The following is a 23,219-nucleotide window of genomic DNA, read 5'->3' as shown; positions in this document are numbered from 1 at the left end:
TAAAAACATAGTACATATTTTCAGACACAGAGATAAGTTTAAGAGAATATTTGTTCCAAAATATATCCAAACAATTGATATTTTAAAGACATATTAAAATGATAACATTGATATTCTCCAGAGCAGATAGAGGATGATCTTACCAGTAGCAGGCTCTGTCAGGGGTCTCCACACACTGCTCTGCGCTCTTAGTATCCTTTTATAAGGTCAAGATTGCGCACGCAGCACAAGTTATAACGGGACACATATATAATGTGGTGTGGTTTACAGAATATGGTATGGCACTTTTATTGGCTGTTTAATCACCCCTCATAATTCTCCTCTACATATTTCTACTGACCCGTGTGGCTTGAAGCAAACTGAAAGGCTTTCAGCAGGCCTTTTTTGTTTTCGGCTCTTGTACTGATGAAAGAACATTTTTCTTAAATTGGTAACACTTTATAATAAGTACACACTATTAAGCATTAGTTAAGCATTAAATACTGAATTCATCATTTAAAACACATGAATATTCATTCAGTCTGACTGCTCTGGGAACAAAGGACTTTCTCAGTCTGCAGTCTGTGGAGCAGGTTAGTGCAGTCCTGGGACAATAAAAATACTTGACTTGACTTCTCCCGGTAGGCAAACTGAAGAGGATCCTGGGCATGCTGACAATAGCATGCTGAGCATGCTGACAGTAGCATGCTGAGCATGCTATTGTCTTCATGAGGTGGGAGGTGAGGGCCACTGGTCTCAAGTTGTATTTTAACTATCCACTGGAATCATGAGCCTTAGCTTCTCTTAACTTCTGTAGGCATGTGATAGTGTCTCTCCCTCCTTTTTAAAATCTTATGTTAGACCTTGCTTCTTTTACTTCTTTTTAAATCTTATTTTAGACCTTGCTGCTCTTACTCACTTACACATGCTTTAACGGGTTGTGCAATGTTGTTTTATTGTGTATTCTATGTATGATGTGTGTGTGTGGTCTTGTGTTGTCTTCTGCTGCTGGTAACATTGTAATTTCCTGCAAAGGATTAGCAAAGTATCTTTAACTTTAACTTAACAAACTATTCATCCATTTTCTATTCCGCTTATCCTGCACTAGGGTCACGGGTGGGCTGGAGCCTATCTCAGCTGACTTCGGGCGAGAGGCGGGGTACACCCTGGACAGGTCGCCAGTCTATCGCAGGGTCGACATACATATAGACAGACAACCATTCACACATTTAGAGTAGCCAATTAACCTAACGTGCATGTCTTTGCAGGCTTTTCTGCCTTTAATGGAAAGTGCAGTCGAGAGAGAGACAGGGAATGGGGAAGCGGGATTCGAACCTCCTTAAAGCATTGTCTGATTTGCTTGAAAATTCACGTGTGTGATTGGGGGTCCGCCCCTGGATTTCACCCAATCGATATATAAGAAAAATATAGGAGGGGAAATGGGGAAGATACATACAGTAAATACAGACAACCGTCATTTTTTTTATAGAAATCACATTGAAAGTTACAATCAAGTAATTAAACATCAATTCAACAAGTTAGATATGGGAACCTTCTCTACAAACATACACTCAAGTCCAATTCATCATTAACACCAAAGTTAGTCCCAAAAGCTTGAAGTTCTGTGATTCAAAAGGCTTCTTGTCTAAGAAGTGTCTCCTTTAGATCACCCTCACATCTAGGCAGGACTACTTTTTCAATGCCACAGTAGCTAAAGGCTGTGATTTGATGATTAGCCTGTTGACCTGTGGACTGTAACTGGCTTTCTGGAATGTATTGTTAATTAATTTGAATTGCATAAGTGTGCTGATAAAAGGAAGCACCACAACAAGTGTAAAATGTTGGGCCTAGGTCAACAGACCAAAACATTGACCCACAGAGCTTATGTGAGTGCGGGAGCAAGTTGTGATTTTTATATTGAACTTGACTGGGGATCTGTTCCCAGCACCACCCAATATCAGGAGAATGTGCATGTTGATTGAGTCTTGCCTGCATTTTTTTTTACACAGCACTGTATCTTTGTTAGATCTGTCCAAAAAAGTTGAAAAACAATTATTTCTCAGCCTTTGTTAGCTGTTTGTGAATTTTTGTACTCGTATCCTATGTCTGATGCCGAGGGTCCTATGCATCCTATATTCTTATTATTTTCATATCCTATGTCTGATGCCTATGGTCTATAACTATCTTACAGAGCGGCCACAGTATGTGATGCTGGGGAACTGCATGTCAGACACAGTGGTACTATGCTTTTTCACCTAACCTCTTCACACTGTTCACTGTGGATTTTACATCAAAATCCGAATCTTGCCATGTTCAGAAGTGCTGTGACGATATGGCCATCGTGGCGTTTGTGAGGGACAGGAAGATGAATACAGGGACCTGGTGGGAGCGTTCACAGACTAGTGCAACAAGAACAACTTGTTGCAAAGACCAAAGAAATGATTATTGACTTTGGCAGGTCCAAGAGATCCTTGCAGTCCGTGACTGTGGATGGGGTGGACATTGAGTGGGTTCAGTAATACAAGTACCTTGGAGTACATCTTGATGACAGGTTGGATTGATCTGTACACTCTGTGTGTGTTTCTTTTTGAGAAACTCAGGTCCTTTGACATCTGTAATGTAATGCTGCGCATGTGCTATCAGTCCATCATTGCAAGTGTTACGTTGTTTGCCACTGTCTGCTGGGGTAACAACATCAGAGTCAGGGACAGGAACAGACTAAACAAGCTCATCTAGAAATGTAGCTCTGTGATGGGAGGGGGAGTGGAGCTGGTAGAGGTTGTGGTTAAGTGGAGGATGGGGTGTAAGATGAAGACCATCATGGGTGACTCTGGACACCCTCCACACAGGACTCTCACAGGTCAGAGGAGCAGTAACAGACTCATCTCCCTGACCTGCAGAACAGCAAGATTCAGGAAATCCTTCATTCCTGCTGCCATCAATATGCACAATGCCATTTGTTAGGCTATACACTTTTACTTTGTATATCATTTTAGGTTATTTATTGCTCTATGTGTGTGTTATCTTTTTTGTCATGTGTTCTTGTAAGCTGCTGGAAGACCTCCCCCCCTCCAGGGGGATGAATAAAGTGTTTTTCTATTCCATTCTATTAATCCTTTAAACCTAGTGCGCCCTGTCCACCACACTTCCAGGCTTAAATTGGAATCCTTCTTGCTTTGAATGTGTTCTGCTCACATAGCAGAAGTTAAAAACACCTAGGCTATGTCATTATCCGTACAAAAATGTTTAATTAATTAAAAACTGTTGATGTCATACACATAATTTCTAACAGAACCCTCATATCTATTGTGGTCTGAATTGTTAGTGTATTTCTTTAGAGTTTTACACCACTAACCCTCTACCACACTCCTCACACACTCCTTGTATTGAATGTGTTTTGCTTACAAAGCAGAAGTTAAAAACAGAACACATACCAAATATGGTAAGGTCTACAGCTGATGGTTACGTGAGTTTTACATTTGTTGCTGTACATCCATCTAGTGTTTCACCAGCAAAGGCAGATCCTGAATTTGTGATAATCCCATTTTAATGTTATGCAGTTTTATAAACTGTCAATACAGTGATTCCAGGTGATTATTATTATTTATTTATTTACTTACTTGCCAATTCAATTAAAGTTTGTTATTTAATTATTATTTTATATGATATTTAATTAATACATTAATTAATTAATTAATTAATTAATTAATTAATTCAAATTAATAATGTGACATACCCAGACAACTGATGAATTATCTCTTATAATATTCTATACTTAGTCAACCATTAAAATAATTGAGATGTAATAGTTTAGCAAGAAATGAAATATATTGCTCCTGATTAAGCGTAAGGGATAGGTCTGTGGTATTCACACTCATATGTCAGGCTATTAACACTTTAACTGACTCTGCAGGCACAGCCTCAAGTCCATTTCTGGCTCATGTCACTGGACTGTGAAGGTCAGTCTCACTCTGGTAGTTGAGCAATATCATTTTTCAGTGTCACATGAATGTATTGTTATTTAAAGGGAAATTCTGGCGTAAGTTTAACCCATGGTCCAACCAAGGGGGCAGTTGTCGGTCTGAGAAGTGAAGCTCACTTCCGTGTTCAAAAAACTGCAATCCCCTCGGCTGCCACAGGGGGCTGGTGTCAGAAAGCAGCATTCTCCATAGACCCCCATGTTAAAATCGCAGATTTTACATCCTCAATAAACATGATCAAAGCCTGGTGTCATCACATTTTTTGGTCTCAACCGATTTCTACCCCCGCACACACATTTTTTTTTAACTCTACCGTTTTACTATTATTAGGTTTAAACTGAAGGAAAAGATCTCCGCACACTTGGATCTATGCAATTTCACTTTATTAAAGGCTAAGCTTTCGGTCTCAGACGACTTTCATCAGAGCAATACACTGAAACAATGGACAGGCAGGTAGAAGAACACACACACTCCCCAATCCAATCAGTGATATGCAATTGTTATGCATGTCGATATGCATGTTATGTTGTAAGACATTTTTCTAGAATGTAGAGACTATGGTTTATGATGGCTTTTAGCCTGATACCTATTCATAGCTCTTCACTCTATTAATGTACTGGTTTTCTTTCTTCTTCCTTTTTTTCTTATATCTGGGTATCTCTGTTTATGACAGTTAACACCTGAGCCCCTTCAGAGCCCCATTTGTCTATGTTTGTGAATATATGGTATTATCAGGAGGTGTTTCATGTTTGTATATGTGTTTTTTCTAGATTGTTTAAAGAAAAAATGAATTGACTGTGTTTCACCCTGTAAACTACAAGTCCCAAGAGGTGGAGCCTCCACCACCAGGGTGCACACAGGTGTATTGCATATCACTGATTGGATTGGGGAGTGTGTGTGTTCTTCTACCTCCCTGTCCATTGTTTCAGTGTATTGCTGTGTGCGGAGATCTTTTCCTTCAGTTTGGACACTTTTGATACCTCCAGCACCTTGAGAGCCAGCCTTGAGAGCCAGCCGGGTGAAGCGGCAGCCCCCTTTTAGCACTATTATTAGGTTTAAAATTCTCGCCAATTAGGGCGTGGAAACGTTGAGTAATAGGTCCGGAGACTGCTGCTTCGAGGCCAGTGGGCGGGTTCTCGGCCAGTAAACCCAACATCTATGGGTCCAACGCACCATGACACCGAGTTAGACCCCCCCTCGAGAGATGAAGTCTGCTAACCGCTAGCTTCTCTAGTTGTAGCAACTTTAGCAAAGACCGCACCATAACAAACAGCGCAGTCTATCCATGCGCAACCGATCAAAAAGCCACTCATAGACACAAATAATGCTCAGAACAGCACCAAACGTCATCAACAGTACAAACAGGGTCCCAACTCCCAACCCATAATACGAGACATCAAACATCTGTTAGCTTTGCCTGGTTTCTATTGAAAAGAGACAAAAACAACTCACCCACTCTCCTCCAGTTATACGCTAGCAGCAACTTTCCGCATCCAGTATAGCATCCAGGCACTGACAACACACATCCGAGTCCGACTGGCAGCACAAACATCTGGTTTCAGCGACCACTGGCAGGCAGACCACACTGACCACTTGATTCCCCCAGGTCCAGCACATAGACTCCACCGGGCAGCTCTCCCTCTTTCACTTTTCTCCTCCATTTCCTTCAGCTCGTCTTCAGTAAACTCGGTCTCAAACTAATAGGGGCGCCCATCGAAATGAAACCAGTCGTTGTTGTTCTCAAACTGCATAAACTCAGCCGTGTTGTCCCTTCTATCCATGTGTCTGCTTCACTCTCTTCCGGCAACGAACGGCGTCCTGATCTCGCGTGTGACATCGCGTCTAATCTCACTTGTTTACGTGATTCTCTCCCGCAAATACTAGTGCACTACATCCGTGATAGGGGGCGATTTCGAACACATCTCCTGTTTGTACTGTCGATGACGTTTGGTGCTGTTCTGAGCATTATTTGTGGCTATGAGTGGCTTTTTGATCGGTTGCACGTGGATCAATAGACTGCGCTGTTTGTTATGGTGCGGTCTTTGCTAAAGTTGCTACTAGAGAAGCTAGCGGTTCATCTCTCGAGGGGGGGGGGGGGGTCTAGCTCGGTGTCACGGTGTGTTGGACCATGCATGGGCTAAACTTACGCCGGAATATCCCTTTAAAGGAAACAGGGGTGTTGTGAATTTGATGGAAGGCAGGAATAGAAGGTAGGGTATTGGTGACAGTTGTAGGGAGTGCAGGATGAGGGTGTTTTGGTTTTATTTATTTATTTTTCTATGTATGATACAGTATGTGGTAGAATGTAAGTCTTGTCTGGCTCACACTCCAGGACAGAAGGTGGTGGTAATGCACCAAAAAGTTGAATGCCAACCGCCGTAAAACAGAAAGAAGAGGAAGAAGAAGAAGCCCCGGCCTATAGCTTTAACAGGTTTAAACAGCTGTTTTATGCAAAGTAATGGAAAGGATGGTAACAAATAGGTTGGTTTATCTCCTTGAAACTAAAGGTTTTTTTTGTGAATTATCAGAATTGGTTTAGAGTTGGAAGAAATACTATGGACTCCATTGCAGTGTTACAGTAGATCAAGATGTTAAAAAGGCCATTATTAATAAACAAGGGGTAATTGCTGTGTTTTTAGGTATTGAAAAAGTGTATGATTTTATGTGGAAGGAGGGGTTATTAATTAAGCTTCATGATGCAGGTGTTAAAGGTAGGATGTTCTAATTGATTAAGGATTTCCTTAATAATAGGCTAGATCTATCTAAGTTAAAATTGGGGGAGATCGCTCTGAGACTGTTAACATTATAAATGGAACTCCTCAAGGGTCAGTTATTAGTCCTGTCCTCTTCAGTATAATGATTAATGATATATTTTCAAGTGTTCCTAATCATTTTAGGAAGTCTCTGTTTGCAGATGATGGGGCTGTCTGGAAGAGGGGGAGGAACTTTCATGTTCTTTTTCAGCAGATACAAAAGGCACTGGATCAGGTTGTTCAGTGGGCAAATGATTGGGGTTTTAGAATGTCTTCCTCCAAAAGTAAATTTATGATTTTTGGAAATAAGAGGAAAATCCTTGCCTTATTTTGTTGTATGACTGTCCAGTGGAAAGACTTAAAGAGTTTAAGTTTCTCGGTCTATGGATGGATGAAAGACTAACATGGAAAAGCCATATCAAGAAAGTGGTAAGTGTGAAAAGGTGATTAATATCCTTCGCTGTCTGGCTGGGAGTGACTGGGGTGCTGATCGAGATAGCTCTAACTATGATTTATCGCGCCATGATTAGATCTATTCTGGATTATGGTTGTGTGGTTTTTGGTTCAGCTGCCAAGTCTGTGATATGTAAACTGGACCGGGTTCAGGCTAAGGCCTTGAGAATCTGTAATGGTGCCTTTAGGACAACTCCTATTCCTGCTTTACTAGTTCAGATCATGAAAAATGGGAGTAAAAAAGTGTTAATATTTTTGTTGAGTAGCTATATTTGTTATAGCCAGCTTTTTTTTTTTTCTTTTTTTTTTTAACTGTATAGGTAGGCTACTTGAATTTGATTGACACAAAATAACAGCCAACAGCCAAAAGTTAATAAAGATCCAGTCAACAACATTATGTGTGTGATTGTGTATTTGTGTAGCTAATTGCACAGTTTAAAACACTATTTATTTTACTTTTTATTCATACAGAAGTGCTCAAACATTTTTGAAGAAGAAGAAGAAGCCCATTCTCCTGTTCACACCATAGACTCATATAAAAAAGATTCTCACTCCAGTCCAGAGGGTGGCGGTAATGCTCCCGTAAGTTGGCTGCCAACCACCGTTAAACAAAACAGAAGAAGTCAAAGTTCAAGTTGGAGTATCTTTCCATTTATTGAATATCTTTGCTATGTCTTATAGATCCATGATTTACTCATAAAACAAACTTTTCACGGCAAAACAGCAAAGGTAAGAGGAAATTTACAACCATGTTTTGACCAAGCAATGTCTGTGTTTGCTCGACTTTGCTCGTTTTTGGCTTCTCCCTCTGCCGTGCTTCTGTGTAGCTTCTGTGTTAGCCGCGATGCTATGTGTCGTTCCAATCCGTAGCTCTTTCATATGAGCGGTAGCTGATGTGTTTTGCATAATGTGCAGTAGTATTCACCACTTTCCGTAGAACGCCGCTGGGCGTCGCCATGACACTCAATTCACCGACAAGTCGGTTTCGCACTTCTGTCTCACTTCAAGCAGAATGGAGCTAGCCTAGCAGTCTGTCTTAGAAGTGTTTTTATTATTATTACAAGTTCATAGAATGTCCTCCGGTACGACATGTGCTGTTGTTGGATGCACAAACAACTCAAGGAAAGTTAAAGATTTTATGAATGGAGCCTGTAACGACCATAAAGCCAATCGCAAGAGTTGTGGATGTCCGGTTGCTACGTTAGCCGCTATGGGTAGCTGTTGCTACGTAAACAACCGACTTCCGGGGTGGTGTGACGCAATGGATCATGGGAAAATAAAGTGGTGAATACGAGCCAGAAATGTGGCGACTGGGTCCACACAGAGGTGCTTCATTGATGTTTAGTTGTTTATTTGAGTAGTGTTTGGGGTGTGTTTGGGCCATATAAACATGGTTTTTACACATTGTAGGCCAGCTTCTGCTGTTAAATTTGATGTAAAATATATTCTTTCATAATTGCAGTGGTTGTTGCGAGAGATCAGCTGGCGCGAGACAACCGCCGTTCGGAAACATAGATCTACCGTGACATGAGCGATGATTGCATTCATTGTTGCCACCGGCTCGGTCTGAGTATTCAGGTGGGAGGGGAGGATTTTGCTCTTTTAGTATGTTTTGATAAAAACGGTTTTAAAGGGGAATTGCCTTTTTTTTTTTTTTTTTTTTTACAATCTTTGCAATCAGTTTACAATCTTATTTCTCGTATAAAATACGATAATTTACTCACCCAGATAACTTTGGTGTCATTACGATTAAGTCAGATCCAGCCAAGAGCATGCGATCATGGTGTGATGAGGCCCCGTGAATGTATCGAATCTTTCAGGCTAATTGCTTTTCTTTTTTTTTAAAGTATATTTTTTGGGCCTTTTTGCCTTTTATTGGATAGCACATAGTGAGATAGACAGGAAAGGGGGAGGCAGAGAGAGGGGGAATGACATGCAGGAAAGGTCTGCCCGACGCGGGATTCGAACCGGGGAAGCCTGCGTTGAGGACTGTAGCCTCTACATGGGGCGGTGCGTGGCGCAGTGGTTAAGGCGGCCGCCCCACTTTCAGGCTAATTGCTTCACGAAAAGGCTGATCACACAAAGCCCACAGCTCATTTGGGAGTACTGATATCTGCTGGTCATTTGATGTACTGCAGCAGTCTTGTAATGTTACATAGGATGATGAGATGTGCGTAATAAATTGAAACACTGTATTTTGACTCATTAAAGCTCCAGTTGGTAAGTTGATGAAAGTGAAAGTAAACTCTGCGACTTGGTCGGAAATTTCAAGACAATATAACTTTATGAACCTCTGCCAAGCGACCCCCCGCACACACAGACACACACAGGCACACACACGCTTGCTTTTTAGATTTTTATACACACACACCTCTCGAACCATCCTCCATTGATTTCATGTTTAACCTTCTTAGTTGGGAGATATCCTGTCAAAGTGCTCCCATCTGAATGTCTTTAGCCTTTTTGGTGGCTCCATTTTCTCTGCAAGTGCAGTGATGATCCTCAGACTTATCACGTATTACCGTGGCTTTTTCAACAACTCGAATCACACAGCAAGGCAGTCACGTGATTTCAGAGAAACGGGGCCTCGTTCGTCTTTGATATTGATATTCTGACAAACGATACGGGCCTTGACACAGGTAGAGCACTGGAATAAGAGAGTAACGACATGCATTGGTCCAATGGAAGCGCCTACTGATGGCGGAATATGGGTATTGCAAAAGGGCCCAAGAACTGACATCTCTGCATTGTTGGTGAATGTCGTTGGTATTTTCAATAATTTGAGGACATTTCTAGATCACGCATGTTAACAGCGTCATTGAGGACCCTTTACAGATAAACATTAACACATAGGCTAATTAAAAAAACAAAACAATCTACATGAATGTTTCAATCTACATTTTATAATAGACAAATAATAAGTGTAATTTGATTTGACCAAGACACCTAAAAACAAAAACACGGCCGTTTTCATCAATTTAGAAGCAAGTGGGCAACACACGTACATTGGAGTGAATGGGTTTTCTGGGCACTTTTGCAATACCCATATCCTGCCACGCGGGGCGCATACCCCTTACCACGGGAGTCGATGGTGGTGTCTCTACTCTCTTATTCCAGTGCTCTAGACACAGGCTTCATTTGGACACGCCCCTTTTGCTCGACACAGACGTAACATCACTATGTTCGACCAGGACTCTTCGGAAGACTTTGTGGTGACTTTTCTGTCTGTTTGAGTGGATCGCTCAACCAGAGATAAGTGAAAGAAGTGAAGCTAGCGGCTAAACAAGTGGCAAAGCCTGTGTGACAGAGCCGAGCCACAGCGAGATCGGCAGCGACGTGTCTTGTTTTCCTCCGTGTGGATTGTCTCGTCACCCCTCCTCTTGCATCAGCCGTTCTTCAGCAGGTGTGTATGGCTACGACACCTGTGGATTAAGGTACCTCTTCTCTTTTCTTAAGAGACACTGTGTAACTTCTCCTGTTTTCTATTCACGAAAATCGATTATTTCGTTCATGTTTTTCATTTATCAGTAATCACCCCCATCAACAAACTTAGCTCAGTTCTTAACTTGTTCTTAATTGATTCTGCCTGGTTAAATAAAGGTTAAAAAAAAGTGAGGAGGAATGGAGCGTTACACTGATGCTGCATTCACTTCCAGTCGGACAGACGGCCGTCGGTAACAAACCAGATGTCATTTTAGTCACAGAAGTCGAGAGAAAGCCGGTAGAACGTGGGTCAGGGATACAATACGACATCGCCATGACAACATATTGTCACGTGTATTGTTCTGCCTCGTGCTGACGGACAACTTGTTTACATAGAGGCTTGTTTATGCCGTTAAGATTGAGTTGCTTGCGATATACAACCGCAACACTACAGTAGATGGGAGTAATTCCTACACAATGTACCTTTAATAAGCATAATTGTAATTTAAAAAAGTGTTTAATAATAATATAATTTAAAAGGTATTTCAGTTCATTAGAGAGTAAAATTGATGTTTGAAATTTTGATTTAAAGGTGAAGTTATACAATATTTAAAAAACACTCTTACACATATTAATTTAGTGTATACTTTGAGTGCAAAGAAAGAGCTCAGGTTAGCTACCTCTCACGATAGTTAAAGACACTAGAGAGGCTCTACACTGTAATTTTAACCGTGAAGTAAAAATAACATAATTTTTATTTATTTATTTATTTTTACAGATATTAGTCAGATATTCCAGTGTCAACTGTGGAATGATACCTGTGTCACCACCAGTGACCCAAATGTCATAATTACTCTCATATTTAAATATTTCTGATTCAAATCAACACACAGCAATTTAACATGAAAATCTGTTTTATTTGGAATGTTTCATGTCATATTATATGAATAGAAACAGCCAATCAGCAAGGGTGCTTTACTCAGCTGCCTCTTTTGCCTGTAAAAGAAAAAAAAAGACAATGGATGAATGTTTGCGGTATATATTTGCATCATGTTGTGGTTTGTTTGCAATGTTATTCATGGCATTTCTTTTCAAAAAGGGTGTCATGAATTTGATATCATGATAGGCTGGAGTATGGGCTTTGATAGATATTCTATTTCCATTAAGCTTATGTCTTTACCTTGCCAGAGTCGCGGCTCTTGGCTCTGAGCTTGTTGACCTGGGACTCAGCAATGTCAGCACGCTCCTCAGCCTCCTCCAGCTCATGCTGGACCTTCCTGCACTTGGACAGATGAACATTGGCCTGCTCCTCCTGGAATACAATATATTGTAAAATGTTTAAATTTTCAAAAGGGCCAGCATAAAGTATATACTGTGCATTGAAATACGACATGCTATGAAATTCCTGTTTTTTAAATACATGTTTTGTCCTTACCGCTTCCTCAGCCTGCCTCTTGTAGGCCTTCACCTTGAGCTGCAGCTTGTCGACCAGATCCTGCAGCCTGGAAACGTTTTTCTTGTCCTCCTCAGTCTGTAACATGAAATATTCATATTGAAATGTTTTAATGGGAAGTAAACTGATATTTGATTGATTTTGTTACTGTATATAAATGTGATCAGAGCATTACCTGATAGCTGAGCTCCTTCACCCTCCTCTCATACTTGCGGACACCCTTAACAGCATCTGCTCCACGTCTCTGCTCAGCCTCAATCTCTGTCTCCAGCTCACGCACCTTCAGAAAACAGGAAGATGTATGCAATATTAAAAATGTCTTTTGTAGCTATATCTTTTTACTTCTACCCAAATGGAAAAACATTAACATGACTGTTGTACCCTAGACTCGAGTTTCTGGAGCTGCTTCTTGCCACCCTTCATGGCCAGGTTCTCAGCCTCATCCAGACGGTGCTGCAGGTCCTTGACAGCAACCTCCAGGTTCTTCTTCATCCTCTCCAGGTGAGCGCTAGTATCCTGCTCCTTCTTCAGCTCCTCAGCCATCATGGCAGCCTAGAGAATATATAATTGGGATTAGAGTGTCTCATTAAAAACACATTTTAACTGGAGTATTACTATGACCAAATGAAATTTAAACCTACATCGGTGATGGCCTTCTTTGCCTTCTCCTCTGCATTTCTTGCTTCCTGAACAGTGTCATCAACTTCACTCTGGACCTGAACCAGGTCAGACTCAAGCTTCTTCTTGGTGTTTATAAGGCTGGTGTTCTAAGAGATTTAAAGAGAAATGTCACTTAGCTGATAACATGCCTCATTTTTGCATCATTAAACCTTTTTTGTTTTTTAAATTGTTGAAGTGATCATCACCTGAGAGTGCAGAAGTCCAACACGCTCACTGGCATCCACCAGCTCCTGTTCAGCGACCTTGCGGCCTCTCTCTGTCTGTTCCAGAGCAGCTCTAAGTTCCTCAATTTCAGACACCATAAGACCATTTCTGCGGTCCACCATGGCAGCCTGTTCCTTGAGGTCTTCCTGGGCTCTGACAGCATCATCAAGGTGCAGTTGGGCATCCTAGTTCAAAAGTATATTCAAATATTCAGATTAACACCATTGATAGCTTTTGTGGGACCACTCACTATACTGTAGTTTGTGCAGCAGCACTATGACAACAATACCTTGAGCTGTGCCTGCACATTCCTCAGCTGCTTCTGGGACTCAGAAGCCTGGCGATTGGCATGGCTCAGCTGAATCTCCATCTCATTCAGATCTCCCTCCATCTTCTTCTTGATTCTCAGGGCGTCGTTCCTGCTCCTGACCTCAGAATCCAGAGTACCCTGCATGGAGTCAATCACCCTCTGGCTGTTCCTCTTGATCTGCTCCATCTCCTCATCTTTTTCTGCCAGCTTCCTGTCCACCTCACCCTTAATCTGGTTGAGCTCCAGCTGGACACGCAGGATCTTAGACTCTTCGTGTTCCAGAGTTCCCTATTGACATCAAATAATAAAATGTTCATCCTTATCCTGAGATCTTTCACAGTATGCTGATTTTTATCTCCTCAGATAAAAATTTACCTCAGCCTCCTCAAGAGCTGTCTGGATCTCAGACTTCTCTGTCTCCACCTGCTTCTTGGCCTTCTCCAGCTCATGGATGCTCTTGCCAGTCTCACCCATCTGTTCAGTCAGATCTGAGATCTCCTCTGCAGAGAAAGAACTGTGGTTAATAATCAGTAAGCCTCAAAATTTAAACCTAGTTTCCAATGCAATGACGAACTTACGCTGCAGGTTCTTGTTTTCACGCTTCATGGTCTCCAGCTGATCCAGAGCTTCCTCATATGAGTTCTTCATCTTGAACAGTTCAGTGCTGAGAGAACGAGCCTCCTTCTGAGCTCCTTCAAGCTCGGCCTGACCCTCCTCAAACTTTTGCTTCCACTCTGCCAACACCTGAGTGACAAAATTAATATGGTTTCATTAGTTATGTACCAATATAAAAACAAACATGCACAAAATATATATGCATATTTTTATTGTAAACAATTTTATTTGATTTATTTTATTACCTTGTCAAAGTTCCTCTGCTTCTTGTCCAGGTTAGCAGCCAGTCCATTAGCCCTCTCAACATCAATCATGAGGTCCTCCACCTCACTCTGGAGCCTCTGTTTGGTTTTCTCCAGAGAGGCACACTTGGAATTCACAGCCTCGATCTGCTCCTCAGCGTCCTGAAGGCGCTGAGCCAGCTTTTTTCTATTTTAAAAAAATGTTACATTTTCTTGTCAGTCCTTAAAAACTTTAAATTTACTAGAGCCATTTACATATATTTAGATAGTTACATATATTGTTAGATGTTATTTTTCTTAGACTGAACAGCCACTATGTTAAGACCAGTGACCATTACTGCAGTGTCAAGTGTTACTTATTATTTTAGAAAATGCAACAAAATTACTTTGATAAAAATACTTATTGATACCAATATCTGTCATTTTATTGTCTGAGTGGTACTCACTTGGCCTCCTCAAGCTCCTCAGTGCGCTGGATAGCATCAGTTTCATACTTAGTTCTCCACTGAGCCACCTCACTGTTGGCCTTGGACATTCCACGCTGCAGCTCAGCCTTGGCCTCCTGCTCCTCCTCAAACTGTTCCCTCAGCAGGTCACAGTCATGGCGAGCTGATTGCACTCCATGAGCAAGAGCATTCTTGGCCTAGTGAAAGAAATGTATGCTTGAATGCACCAAATGCCCAAATGCCATTTAAAACCAGAGCACATGTTTAGTTTCCTTACCTTAACCTCCTCTTCAATCTGTCTCTTCAGCTCCTCAATCTGCTGAGTGAAGGCCTGTTTGCCTCTGGTCAGCTGGGAGACAAGAGCCTCCTTCTCCTCAATGTGACGGCCAAACTCACCTAGTTTAATAATTATCATCAAACATTAGTGTGTCTTCATTGTACACTGAAGATTACTGTAGGTAAACAGTGTGTTGAACAAACCATTTTCTGTCTGGAGACGTGCTCTCTGTGCACTCAGGTCATTGTTTTGGCGGACATTTTCATCATTCTTGGTCTTCAGTTCGCTAAGTTGGTCCTCAAGAGTACGGCACATCTTTTCAAGATTTCCCTTGAGTTGAGAAAAAATGGAAATGAATTATTTTATTAAAGCAGAAGTAAGTGATATATTTGTGTTAATATAAGTCTTAAATAGTTATATCTTCCGACAGCAATCACTTACATAGAGTGTTTGGACTGAAACACGGGTCTCTCAATCACTCTGCTCTGCTCTGAGCCGAAGAGAAAACATTTATCGTATCCTACAGTTTTTATCCAATGAGGAGAGAGAACGGCATGCAGGGCTGTGTGTGCAGCCAAGGAACGCCGTGAATGTGGTAACGTAGCGACGAGGACTGTTATGGTGCGTTCAAGGAAACTCGTATTTTTCCGACCGTGAAGTGGTACCAGTTCGATCTGGTACGAGTTCACCGGTCGGAAGTTACGAGTGGCCGTTATAGTGACTTTCACCGGTAAAACAGGTCGGAAAAACACGAGTGGGTTGCCTGAAACGCTACAAAGTCGTAAGTTGTGACTTGAAGCTGTAATTTACGATTTCAAAAGCCTGCCTGGAACGCAGCATTAGCGAAAACGACCGGACCACTTACTTCTGCTTTAATGAATCGCTCAGTTATTACACTATCTAATTACCAATTACCAATGTGACTTATCATTTACCTTTGCTTTGGCCACAGCCTCCATGTTGCTGGAGAGATCATCAATCTCCATCTTGTATTCACTCTTTTCCTTCTCAAGCTTCTGCTTGACACGCTGGAGGTTGTCGATCTGCTCTCCCAGCTCAGCAACACTGTCAGCCTGCTTCTTACGAAGAGCAGCAGCAGTAGCTTCATGCTGCAGAGTGGACTCCTCCAGGTCACGACGCAACTTCTGGAACTCAGCCTCACGCTTCTTGTTCATCTCAATCTGAGCAGCAGTGGCACCACCGGCCTCCTCTAGCCTCTCACTGATCTCCTCAAGTTCCCTGGAGAGGTCAGCCCTCTGCTTCTCAACCTTGGCACGAGCAGCACGCTCAGCCTCAATCTCTTCCTCCAGTTCCTCAATACGGGCCTGTTTAATGTAAATATGTTGTCATTCAGTGAACAGTGAACATTAAAATAAAACATACCAAAGGTATGAACCAATGCATTCTATCAGTGTCATTACCTGAAGCTCCTTGATCTTCTTCTGGAGCTGAGCACCCAGTGACTGCTCATCCTCGATCTTGCTGAGGAGCTGGCTGATTTCAAAGTCCTTCCTGTGTAAATAAGAAAATGTAGTGTATGAGTATATGCAACCTACTGAGTGTGTCAACAAACATGATGGTTCTTTTTAAGGAGAGAAGAAATTAAATCTCTTACTTTTTGATCTTCTCATCAGACTGCTGCTTGTCATTCTCAAGATCCATGATGGATTCCTGGGCCAGTTTCAGGTCACCCTCAAGCTTTCTCTTAGCTCTCTCAAGGTCCATACGCAGCTTCTTCTCTTGCTCCAGGGAACCCTCAAGCTGCAAGTTGATATCAATAAATAATTAATATGTTCATGAAAGGTCGAACTTGTTTTGCCAAGTCATAGACTTTAAAAACTTACATCATCAACTTGCTGTTCAAGCTTGGTCTTGGCCTTGGTCAGAGTGTTGACTTTGTCTTCCTCAGCCTGCAGGTCGTCAAGAGTCTGCTGATGAGCCTCCTGGAGGGCTTTCTTCTCCTTGGTCAGCTTAGCAATGCTCTCATCCTGAGAGGCCATCTCCTCTGTCAGGTTCTTCACCTATGGTTGCAAGAAAGATTTTGTTATTCAACAGCTAATTGTGCTGATTTTCCTTTATCTAATGGAGATATTCATGTTGACAAACCTTGTTCTCAGTGGCATGTTTCTCCTTTTCCACCTTGGCCAAGGTAAGCTCCAGGTCATCAATATCCTTCTTCAGCTCAGAGCATTCATCCTCCAGCTTCCTCTTCTTCGCAGTAAGCTCAGCATTGATTTCCTCTTCATCTTCCAGTCTCTCAGTTGTCTCTTTGAGTTTGGCCTCCAACTGAATCTTGCTCTTGATGAGTCCCTCACATCTCTCCTCAGCATCTGACAGATTCTCTCCTTCCTAGATAATGTTGCATGAATGTATTCTGTTAGCACATCAAAATCTTGTTTCAAAAACATCAGAAATCACAGCTATCTTTTCACATGTACTTACAGATGCCACTTGGAGCTGCAGATCATTCTTCTCCTGCACAAGAGACACCATCTTCTCTTCCAGTTCCTTCTTCTTGGCCAGGGCAGTAGCCAGGTCAGTTGTCATCTTCTCATAGTTTTCCTTCATATTAGCCAGCTCCTTCTCAGTTTCAGCACTCTTCAGCAGAGGCTTGATCTTGTAGTAAACCTTCATCCATGGCCAGTGCTTGACATTCATGAAGGAGCGGATGTTGTACTGGATGGTGAAAATGCTCTCCCTATAGAGAAGAGGTTTGTGTTATAGGAAAATCATCATTATTCATACTATGACATTGTCATGTGTGTGTCATAAGTAGTTTTTTCCAACATGCCTTCTTTCCATCATCTTCACAAACTCTCTTCTCATGAGGTATCCACGGCAGAGAGCCTGAGTCATGGTGACCAGAGCTGCCAGTTTTTCATCTCTCATCTCCTCAAGGGTACCCAGCAGACCAGCCTTGAAGAACACCTGAATAAACAGACAATTTACATTTTATGTATGGCCATATCAAGGCTGTTCTGCATCTATGACACTTCCCCTTTGGCACATGGGTCTGCTGTTGTACTAAATTAATTTCAATTAAGTAGGTAGTTCATTTAGATGTATTTCTAATATAAAAACCTAATTCTGTCAGGACCACTATGTCAAAATAATATTTAATTACTTGCACAAGTTTTATTTGGCGGTATGATACTGTTCTGGGACCCCCTGCTCTTCCACGCGCTTGCATGGAAAGCCTGAGGCAGGAAGAGCACCTTCCTGCCCTTCATGAGCCATCATGAACGGCATAAGCAGGGAGCGCAGCAGCAAAGAAAACCCAGACAGAGCAGAGCAACTAACAAGATACAATGATAGGATTCATAACTGATAACGGGAGGAGCTGGGGTGGAGGTGGGTTGCAAAAAAGCCAGCAGAGGAAGCAGCAGCAAGGGAGGTGACATCGGGCTAGAGCAGTTTAAATAGCGCGCTCTGAATGCAATTCCCCAATAGGAAGCGGCCACGGGGAGGCAGCTGAGCCATCAGCTGGTCTGCACCGTTGATGACAGCTACGCTGTGCTGATTTGGAGCTTGACGTCATGGCCTGCCAGAACTAACGCTACGCTTGATTCTCATTGGTAAATATATTGAATTATAACAGATCATGCATGATGCCTACCTTGGTGTGTCCAAATCTGTACTCATCGTGATTAACATCAATTGATCCAAGCAGCTTCTCAGATGCCTTCTTGTTGTCAATGAACTGGCCCTCAGGGATGACACTGGCATTCAGTACCTTGTATCTGTTATGAGAGGTTTTAATGGTCAGTGTGTGCATTTTCTTTAGCTTGTTTTAAACAAAAGTAAATTATTAAACTATATTTAATGAACTATATATTGATACCTCTGCTTGAAGTCACCATAGAGGATTCTGCTAGGGAATCCTTTCCTGCAGATTCTGATACCCTCCAGCACACCGTTACACCTGAGCTGGTGGATGACCAGGAAGTTCTCCATCAGACCTGTGGAACAGAGATTTGGCCGTTAGTACGGTGAATAAATTGTTAGTGTTTGGAAGTCTTGCAACATCATCCCCAATCAAAACAAACACACCCAGACACAAAGGAGATTGTGTTTTTGTACCTGGAGTCTTGGACTCATTGGGAATCAGACAACGCACAAAGTGGGGATGGGTGCTCCTCAAGTTAGTCATCAGCTTGCCCAAGTTCTCCTATAGATGGAAAATAGCAATTGTCATGAAATCTAGCTAAAGTTAAATGTGATGTTATTTTTTAGTATTTAATGTCAACCTTACCCTGAACTGTGAAGACACAGTCTGCATAGAGCCACCCTTCTTCTTGCCTCCCTTCTTGCCACCGACCTCTATTAATAATTAGTACAAAAGCTTTGTTACACTTGAGGGGCACATGTTAAATTTAGTTTAGCATTTATAGTACAACAATCTTGAAATATACTTAAGAATATTGCAATGTATTCTATATTATACCCTCAACAACAGGTGGATACAGGGATGCCAACAGTTTAACAGGGGACTTCTGGTACAGCTGCACGACAGAGTCGTTCAGTGGGTCCTTGTTCTTGTCCAGCCAGCCACCGATATTGTAGTCCACAGTACCAGCATAATGCACCAGGGAGAAGTGGGCCTCAGCCTTGCCCTTGGCTGGCTTTGGCTTCTCAAAGGCTTTGGTTTTGCCAAGATGCTGGTCATACAGCTTATTCTTAAAGGATGTGTCAGTGGCCTTGGGGAACATGCACTCCTCTTCCAGGATGGAGAAGATGCCCATGGGCTTGAAGAAAGCAGAAGGAGATATAGCATGAACTGATGCTGTTGTTAAATATTCAGAAGAGTATCTTCAAATATATCACTGAAAATCAACTGTACCTTCTCAATCAGCTCAATGCAGGCAGCCAAGTCCATACCGAAGTCAATGAACTCCCAGATAATACCCTCCTTCTTGTATTCCTCTTGCTCCAGGACGAACATGTGATGGTTGAAGAACTGTTGCAGTTTCTCATTGGTGAAGTTGATGCACAGCTGCTCCATGCTGTTGAACTGTTAGAGGATAAATAGTCAGCCTAATGTTTTACAGGCAAAAAGAAGGATTCTGTCATGAAAATTATTGTAGGCTGAAATACAGTGAATGAAGCTTACATCAAAGATTTCAAAGCCGGCAATATCCAGCACACCAATGAAGTAATTCCTTTGCTGCTTGGTGTCCAGCATCTGGTTGATACGGATGACCATCCACAAGAACATCCTCTCATAGATAGACTTGGCCAGGGCAGTCACTGAGTTATGCACCTAAATAACAACATAAAAATGACTTTAGGGGTAACACTGCTCAAGTCAAAGCATTTAGCATTTCATGTATACAACTATCTTTCATAGACTTGATGTTATACTGATTCCCTTGAATCAGTATAACAGTGTGTTTGTTTTGACAGGAAAATTATACTTCATATTTACCTGAGGCACAGTCTGTCCCTTGGTGACAAACTCATTTCCGACCTTCACTCTGGGATAGCACAGAGCCTTCAGCATGTCAGCAGAGTTCAGACCCAACAGGTAAGCAATCTTGTCAGCCTCTGAAAACAGTTCAGTGATTTACAGTTAACACTTATGTTACACTGACTGTAGTGCTAATAATAGAAACAAATGACAGACAAGAATCTCTGTTGTTGTTACATCCAAATTTTTCATGAATGATCATAAATACTCACCCTCTGTGCCATCGGGCTCAGCCTGCTCCTCACGCTGCTTCTGCTTGAACTTCAAGTTACCATGGTGGAGCACAGCACCAGTCAATTTGTAGATGCCCATCTTCTCCTCACCAGTGAAGCCCAGGATATCAATGGCATTCTGTGTTCACAAAAAGTGTCATCAGAATATGTAATCACTTCACACAACACATTCAGAAAGCCATATTGATCATTAACATGCAAATTATTGTAAAGATTTTAACAATGAAAATCACTAACATCAGTGGCATCCAGCTCCTCTTTGTCATCAATACTGGCCACAGTGATCTGACCCTGACTGCACATGGGGAAGTCGTAAGGGTTTGTTGTGATGAGTGACATTTCTGCAGGTGAAAAAATTGAGTGTTTTTCAATGAAATCTCTAAGTACATTTAACATTGTGCAGCAGCTTAATCTGCTTACCAATCAGCTCAGGCTTGTGGTTGGTCATCATCTGGTAGAAGATATGGTAGCCTCTCTCATCAGGGAGCTGGAATGACACTCTAGACTTCTCCAGCAGATCTGCAAATGTGGGTCTTAAATCACAAACGGGAAAATTCTCAACTCCAATCATTTGTGTTTACTATGAGATTTGTTACTTACATGTCTCAATATCAGCACTAGCCAGTTTGCCAGTTGTGCCGAAATGGATTCTGATGAATTTACCCTGTTTGGAACAAAGCAGTTGTTAAAATCTCTCAGTATTGGCAATGTGTAAGAGGAATTTTCTCTTGCTGACATCTCTCCATACTTACGAAACGAGAAGAGTTGTCATTCCTCACAGTTTTGGCATTACCATAGGCCTCCAGCAGAGGATTGGCTGCAATAATCTGATCCTCCAGTGAGCCCTATTATCCAAGTGACAAAATCATATCAAAATGTGTTTTGTCTTGTGGAGATACTATATGCACTCAATACACATTCAGAGTCATTGTGACATACCTTCATTTGGCTCTCCTTCTTCTTTTCACCACCACCAACTGAGATTGTGGCAAAGTACTGGATGACACGCTTGGTGTTGACAGTCTTTCCAGCACCAGATTCTCCACTAGGTATAGACAAAGACTTGTAAGAGTTTGATCAAGCTATTTGATTATCTTGGAAAAACGTCAACAAAAATGAAACTTACGTGATCAAGACAGACTGGTTCTCCCTGTCTGTTAAAGCATAAAATAAAGTAATGAATCACTTATTTCTACAACATAAACCTCATACTAACAAATTTTATATTGAAAAGGATTTACCAGTTAGCATGAACTGGTAGGCGTTGTCAGAGACAGAGAAGATGTGGGGTGGAGCCTCCATACGCTTCTTGCCTCTGTAGGCATTCACAACTTCAGCATCGTACACTGGGAGCCACTTGTAGGGGTTCACGGTGGCACAGAACAAACCAGAGTAGGTCTGAAAGAGATCATTAAGTTAAAACAGTTAACCCTAGGTAAGTATAATCATTTTCAGTATTGTGTGTGTATCATCTGGCAGATTGTCTTACGTAGATCATCCATGCTGCATAACGCTCTTTGAGGTTATACAGGACAGAGGCTTCATTGAGGTGGGTCATCATGGCCATATCCTCAATTTTGTCGAACTTGGGAGGGTTCATTGGAGTGACGTCATCGTCTTTAACTGTCTTCTCCTGCAACAGGAAATTGGTGACATTGAGAGCTGATCACATTTAACTCATATATGACTCTAAACTTATGATACAAACCTCCTGAGTGTCCAGGACTTTGACGGTGACTTTGCCACCCTCTTTCTTGAGGATTGTTCCCTTCAGGTACAGCTCTTTGGCATCAGCCACATAGCAGGCAGCCTTGGCATCAAAGGGTCTGCTTTGAGCCTCAATTCTCTCCTTCTCTGGCTTACGGAGGTAAATGGCAGCTTTGCCATACATGGCCATCTCTGCGTCTGTACTCATGGTGGCAGTTTATGTCTGAGGTAAAATGAAATAAGAGTAATTTTAGGCCACCTTTTTGAGGTTACATCAACTCACGAAGCTGAACAGCCAAAAATGACTTCATTCAATCAAATGTTTGATATGAAATGCATCAAATTCAAAATATATTCATACCTGACCCTCTCTCTGTCAAAATATTGTTATGTTCCACAATCCTAAATACAAAGTACATATTCTCAGACACAGAGATAAGTTTAAGAGAAGATTTGTTCCAAAATATATCCAACCAATTGCTATTTTAAATACATTAAAATGAAAACATTGATATTCTCCAGAACAGATAGAGGATGTTCTTACCAGTAGCAGGCTCTGTCAGGGGTCTCCACACACTGCTCTGCCCTTTTAGTATCCTTTTATATGGTCAAGATTGCGCACGCGGCAAAAGTTATAACGGGACACATATATAATGTGGTGTGGTTTACATTATATGGCATGATGCTTTTATTGGCCGTTTAATCACCCCTCATAATTTTGCTCTCCATATTTCCACTGACCCGTGTGGCTTGAAGCAAACTGAAAGGCCTTCAGGAGGCTATTTTTAGATTTTATTGTACTGATGAAAGAACATTTCTCTTAAATTGGTAACACTTTATAATAAGTACATGCTATTAAGCATTAGTTAAACATTAAATACTAAATTCATAATTCATAACACATGAATACTCATTAGTATGTAGTTTATAAACAGTTAAAAATGTTGTACTCATCATTGATAAGCACTAACTTGATAAACTACATACCAGGGCTCC

The 23,219-nt window shown here is 41.6% G+C and overlaps 1 protein-coding gene across 1 annotated transcript; it reads right to left on the bottom strand.

The window, feature by feature from the left end:
• Positions 1–11,493: 11,493 nt before the first annotated feature.
• LOC146986179 (myosin heavy chain, fast skeletal muscle-like) lies at positions 11,494–22,734 on the bottom strand. The gene is made up of 40 exons (XM_085779882.1): positions 22,585–22,734; positions 22,225–22,446; positions 22,006–22,149; positions 21,758–21,914; positions 21,643–21,670; positions 21,456–21,561; positions 21,269–21,361; positions 21,117–21,180; positions 20,937–21,035; positions 20,754–20,857; positions 20,496–20,634; positions 20,242–20,360; positions 19,927–20,076; positions 19,657–19,827; positions 19,261–19,561; positions 19,069–19,136; positions 18,897–18,984; positions 18,658–18,775; positions 18,433–18,556; positions 17,604–17,744; positions 17,259–17,510; positions 16,923–17,165; positions 16,661–16,837; positions 16,432–16,577; positions 16,238–16,328; positions 15,752–16,141; positions 15,020–15,146; positions 14,817–14,935; positions 14,540–14,736; positions 14,097–14,280; positions 13,815–13,980; positions 13,612–13,736; positions 13,216–13,524; positions 12,908–13,111; positions 12,683–12,808; positions 12,423–12,593; positions 12,217–12,321; positions 12,024–12,119; positions 11,769–11,900; positions 11,494–11,584 (listed from the first exon to the last, which is right to left on the bottom strand). The coding sequence occupies exons 2-40, from the start codon at positions 22,429–22,431 to the stop codon at positions 11,564–11,566; spliced, it is 5,802 nt and encodes a 1,933-aa protein (XP_085636008.1). The 5' UTR covers positions 22,432–22,446; positions 22,585–22,734; the 3' UTR covers positions 11,494–11,563.
• Between the last annotated feature and the right edge of the window lie 485 nt (positions 22,735–23,219).

Source organism: Trachurus japonicus, chromosome 6, assembly GCF_045865225.1.
Source record: "Trachurus japonicus isolate A0001 chromosome 6, Traja_1.0".
Classification (NCBI taxonomy): domain Eukaryota; kingdom Metazoa; phylum Chordata; class Actinopteri; order Carangiformes; family Carangidae; genus Trachurus; species Trachurus japonicus.
This window is presented reverse-complemented; position numbering and strand designations above follow the sequence as displayed.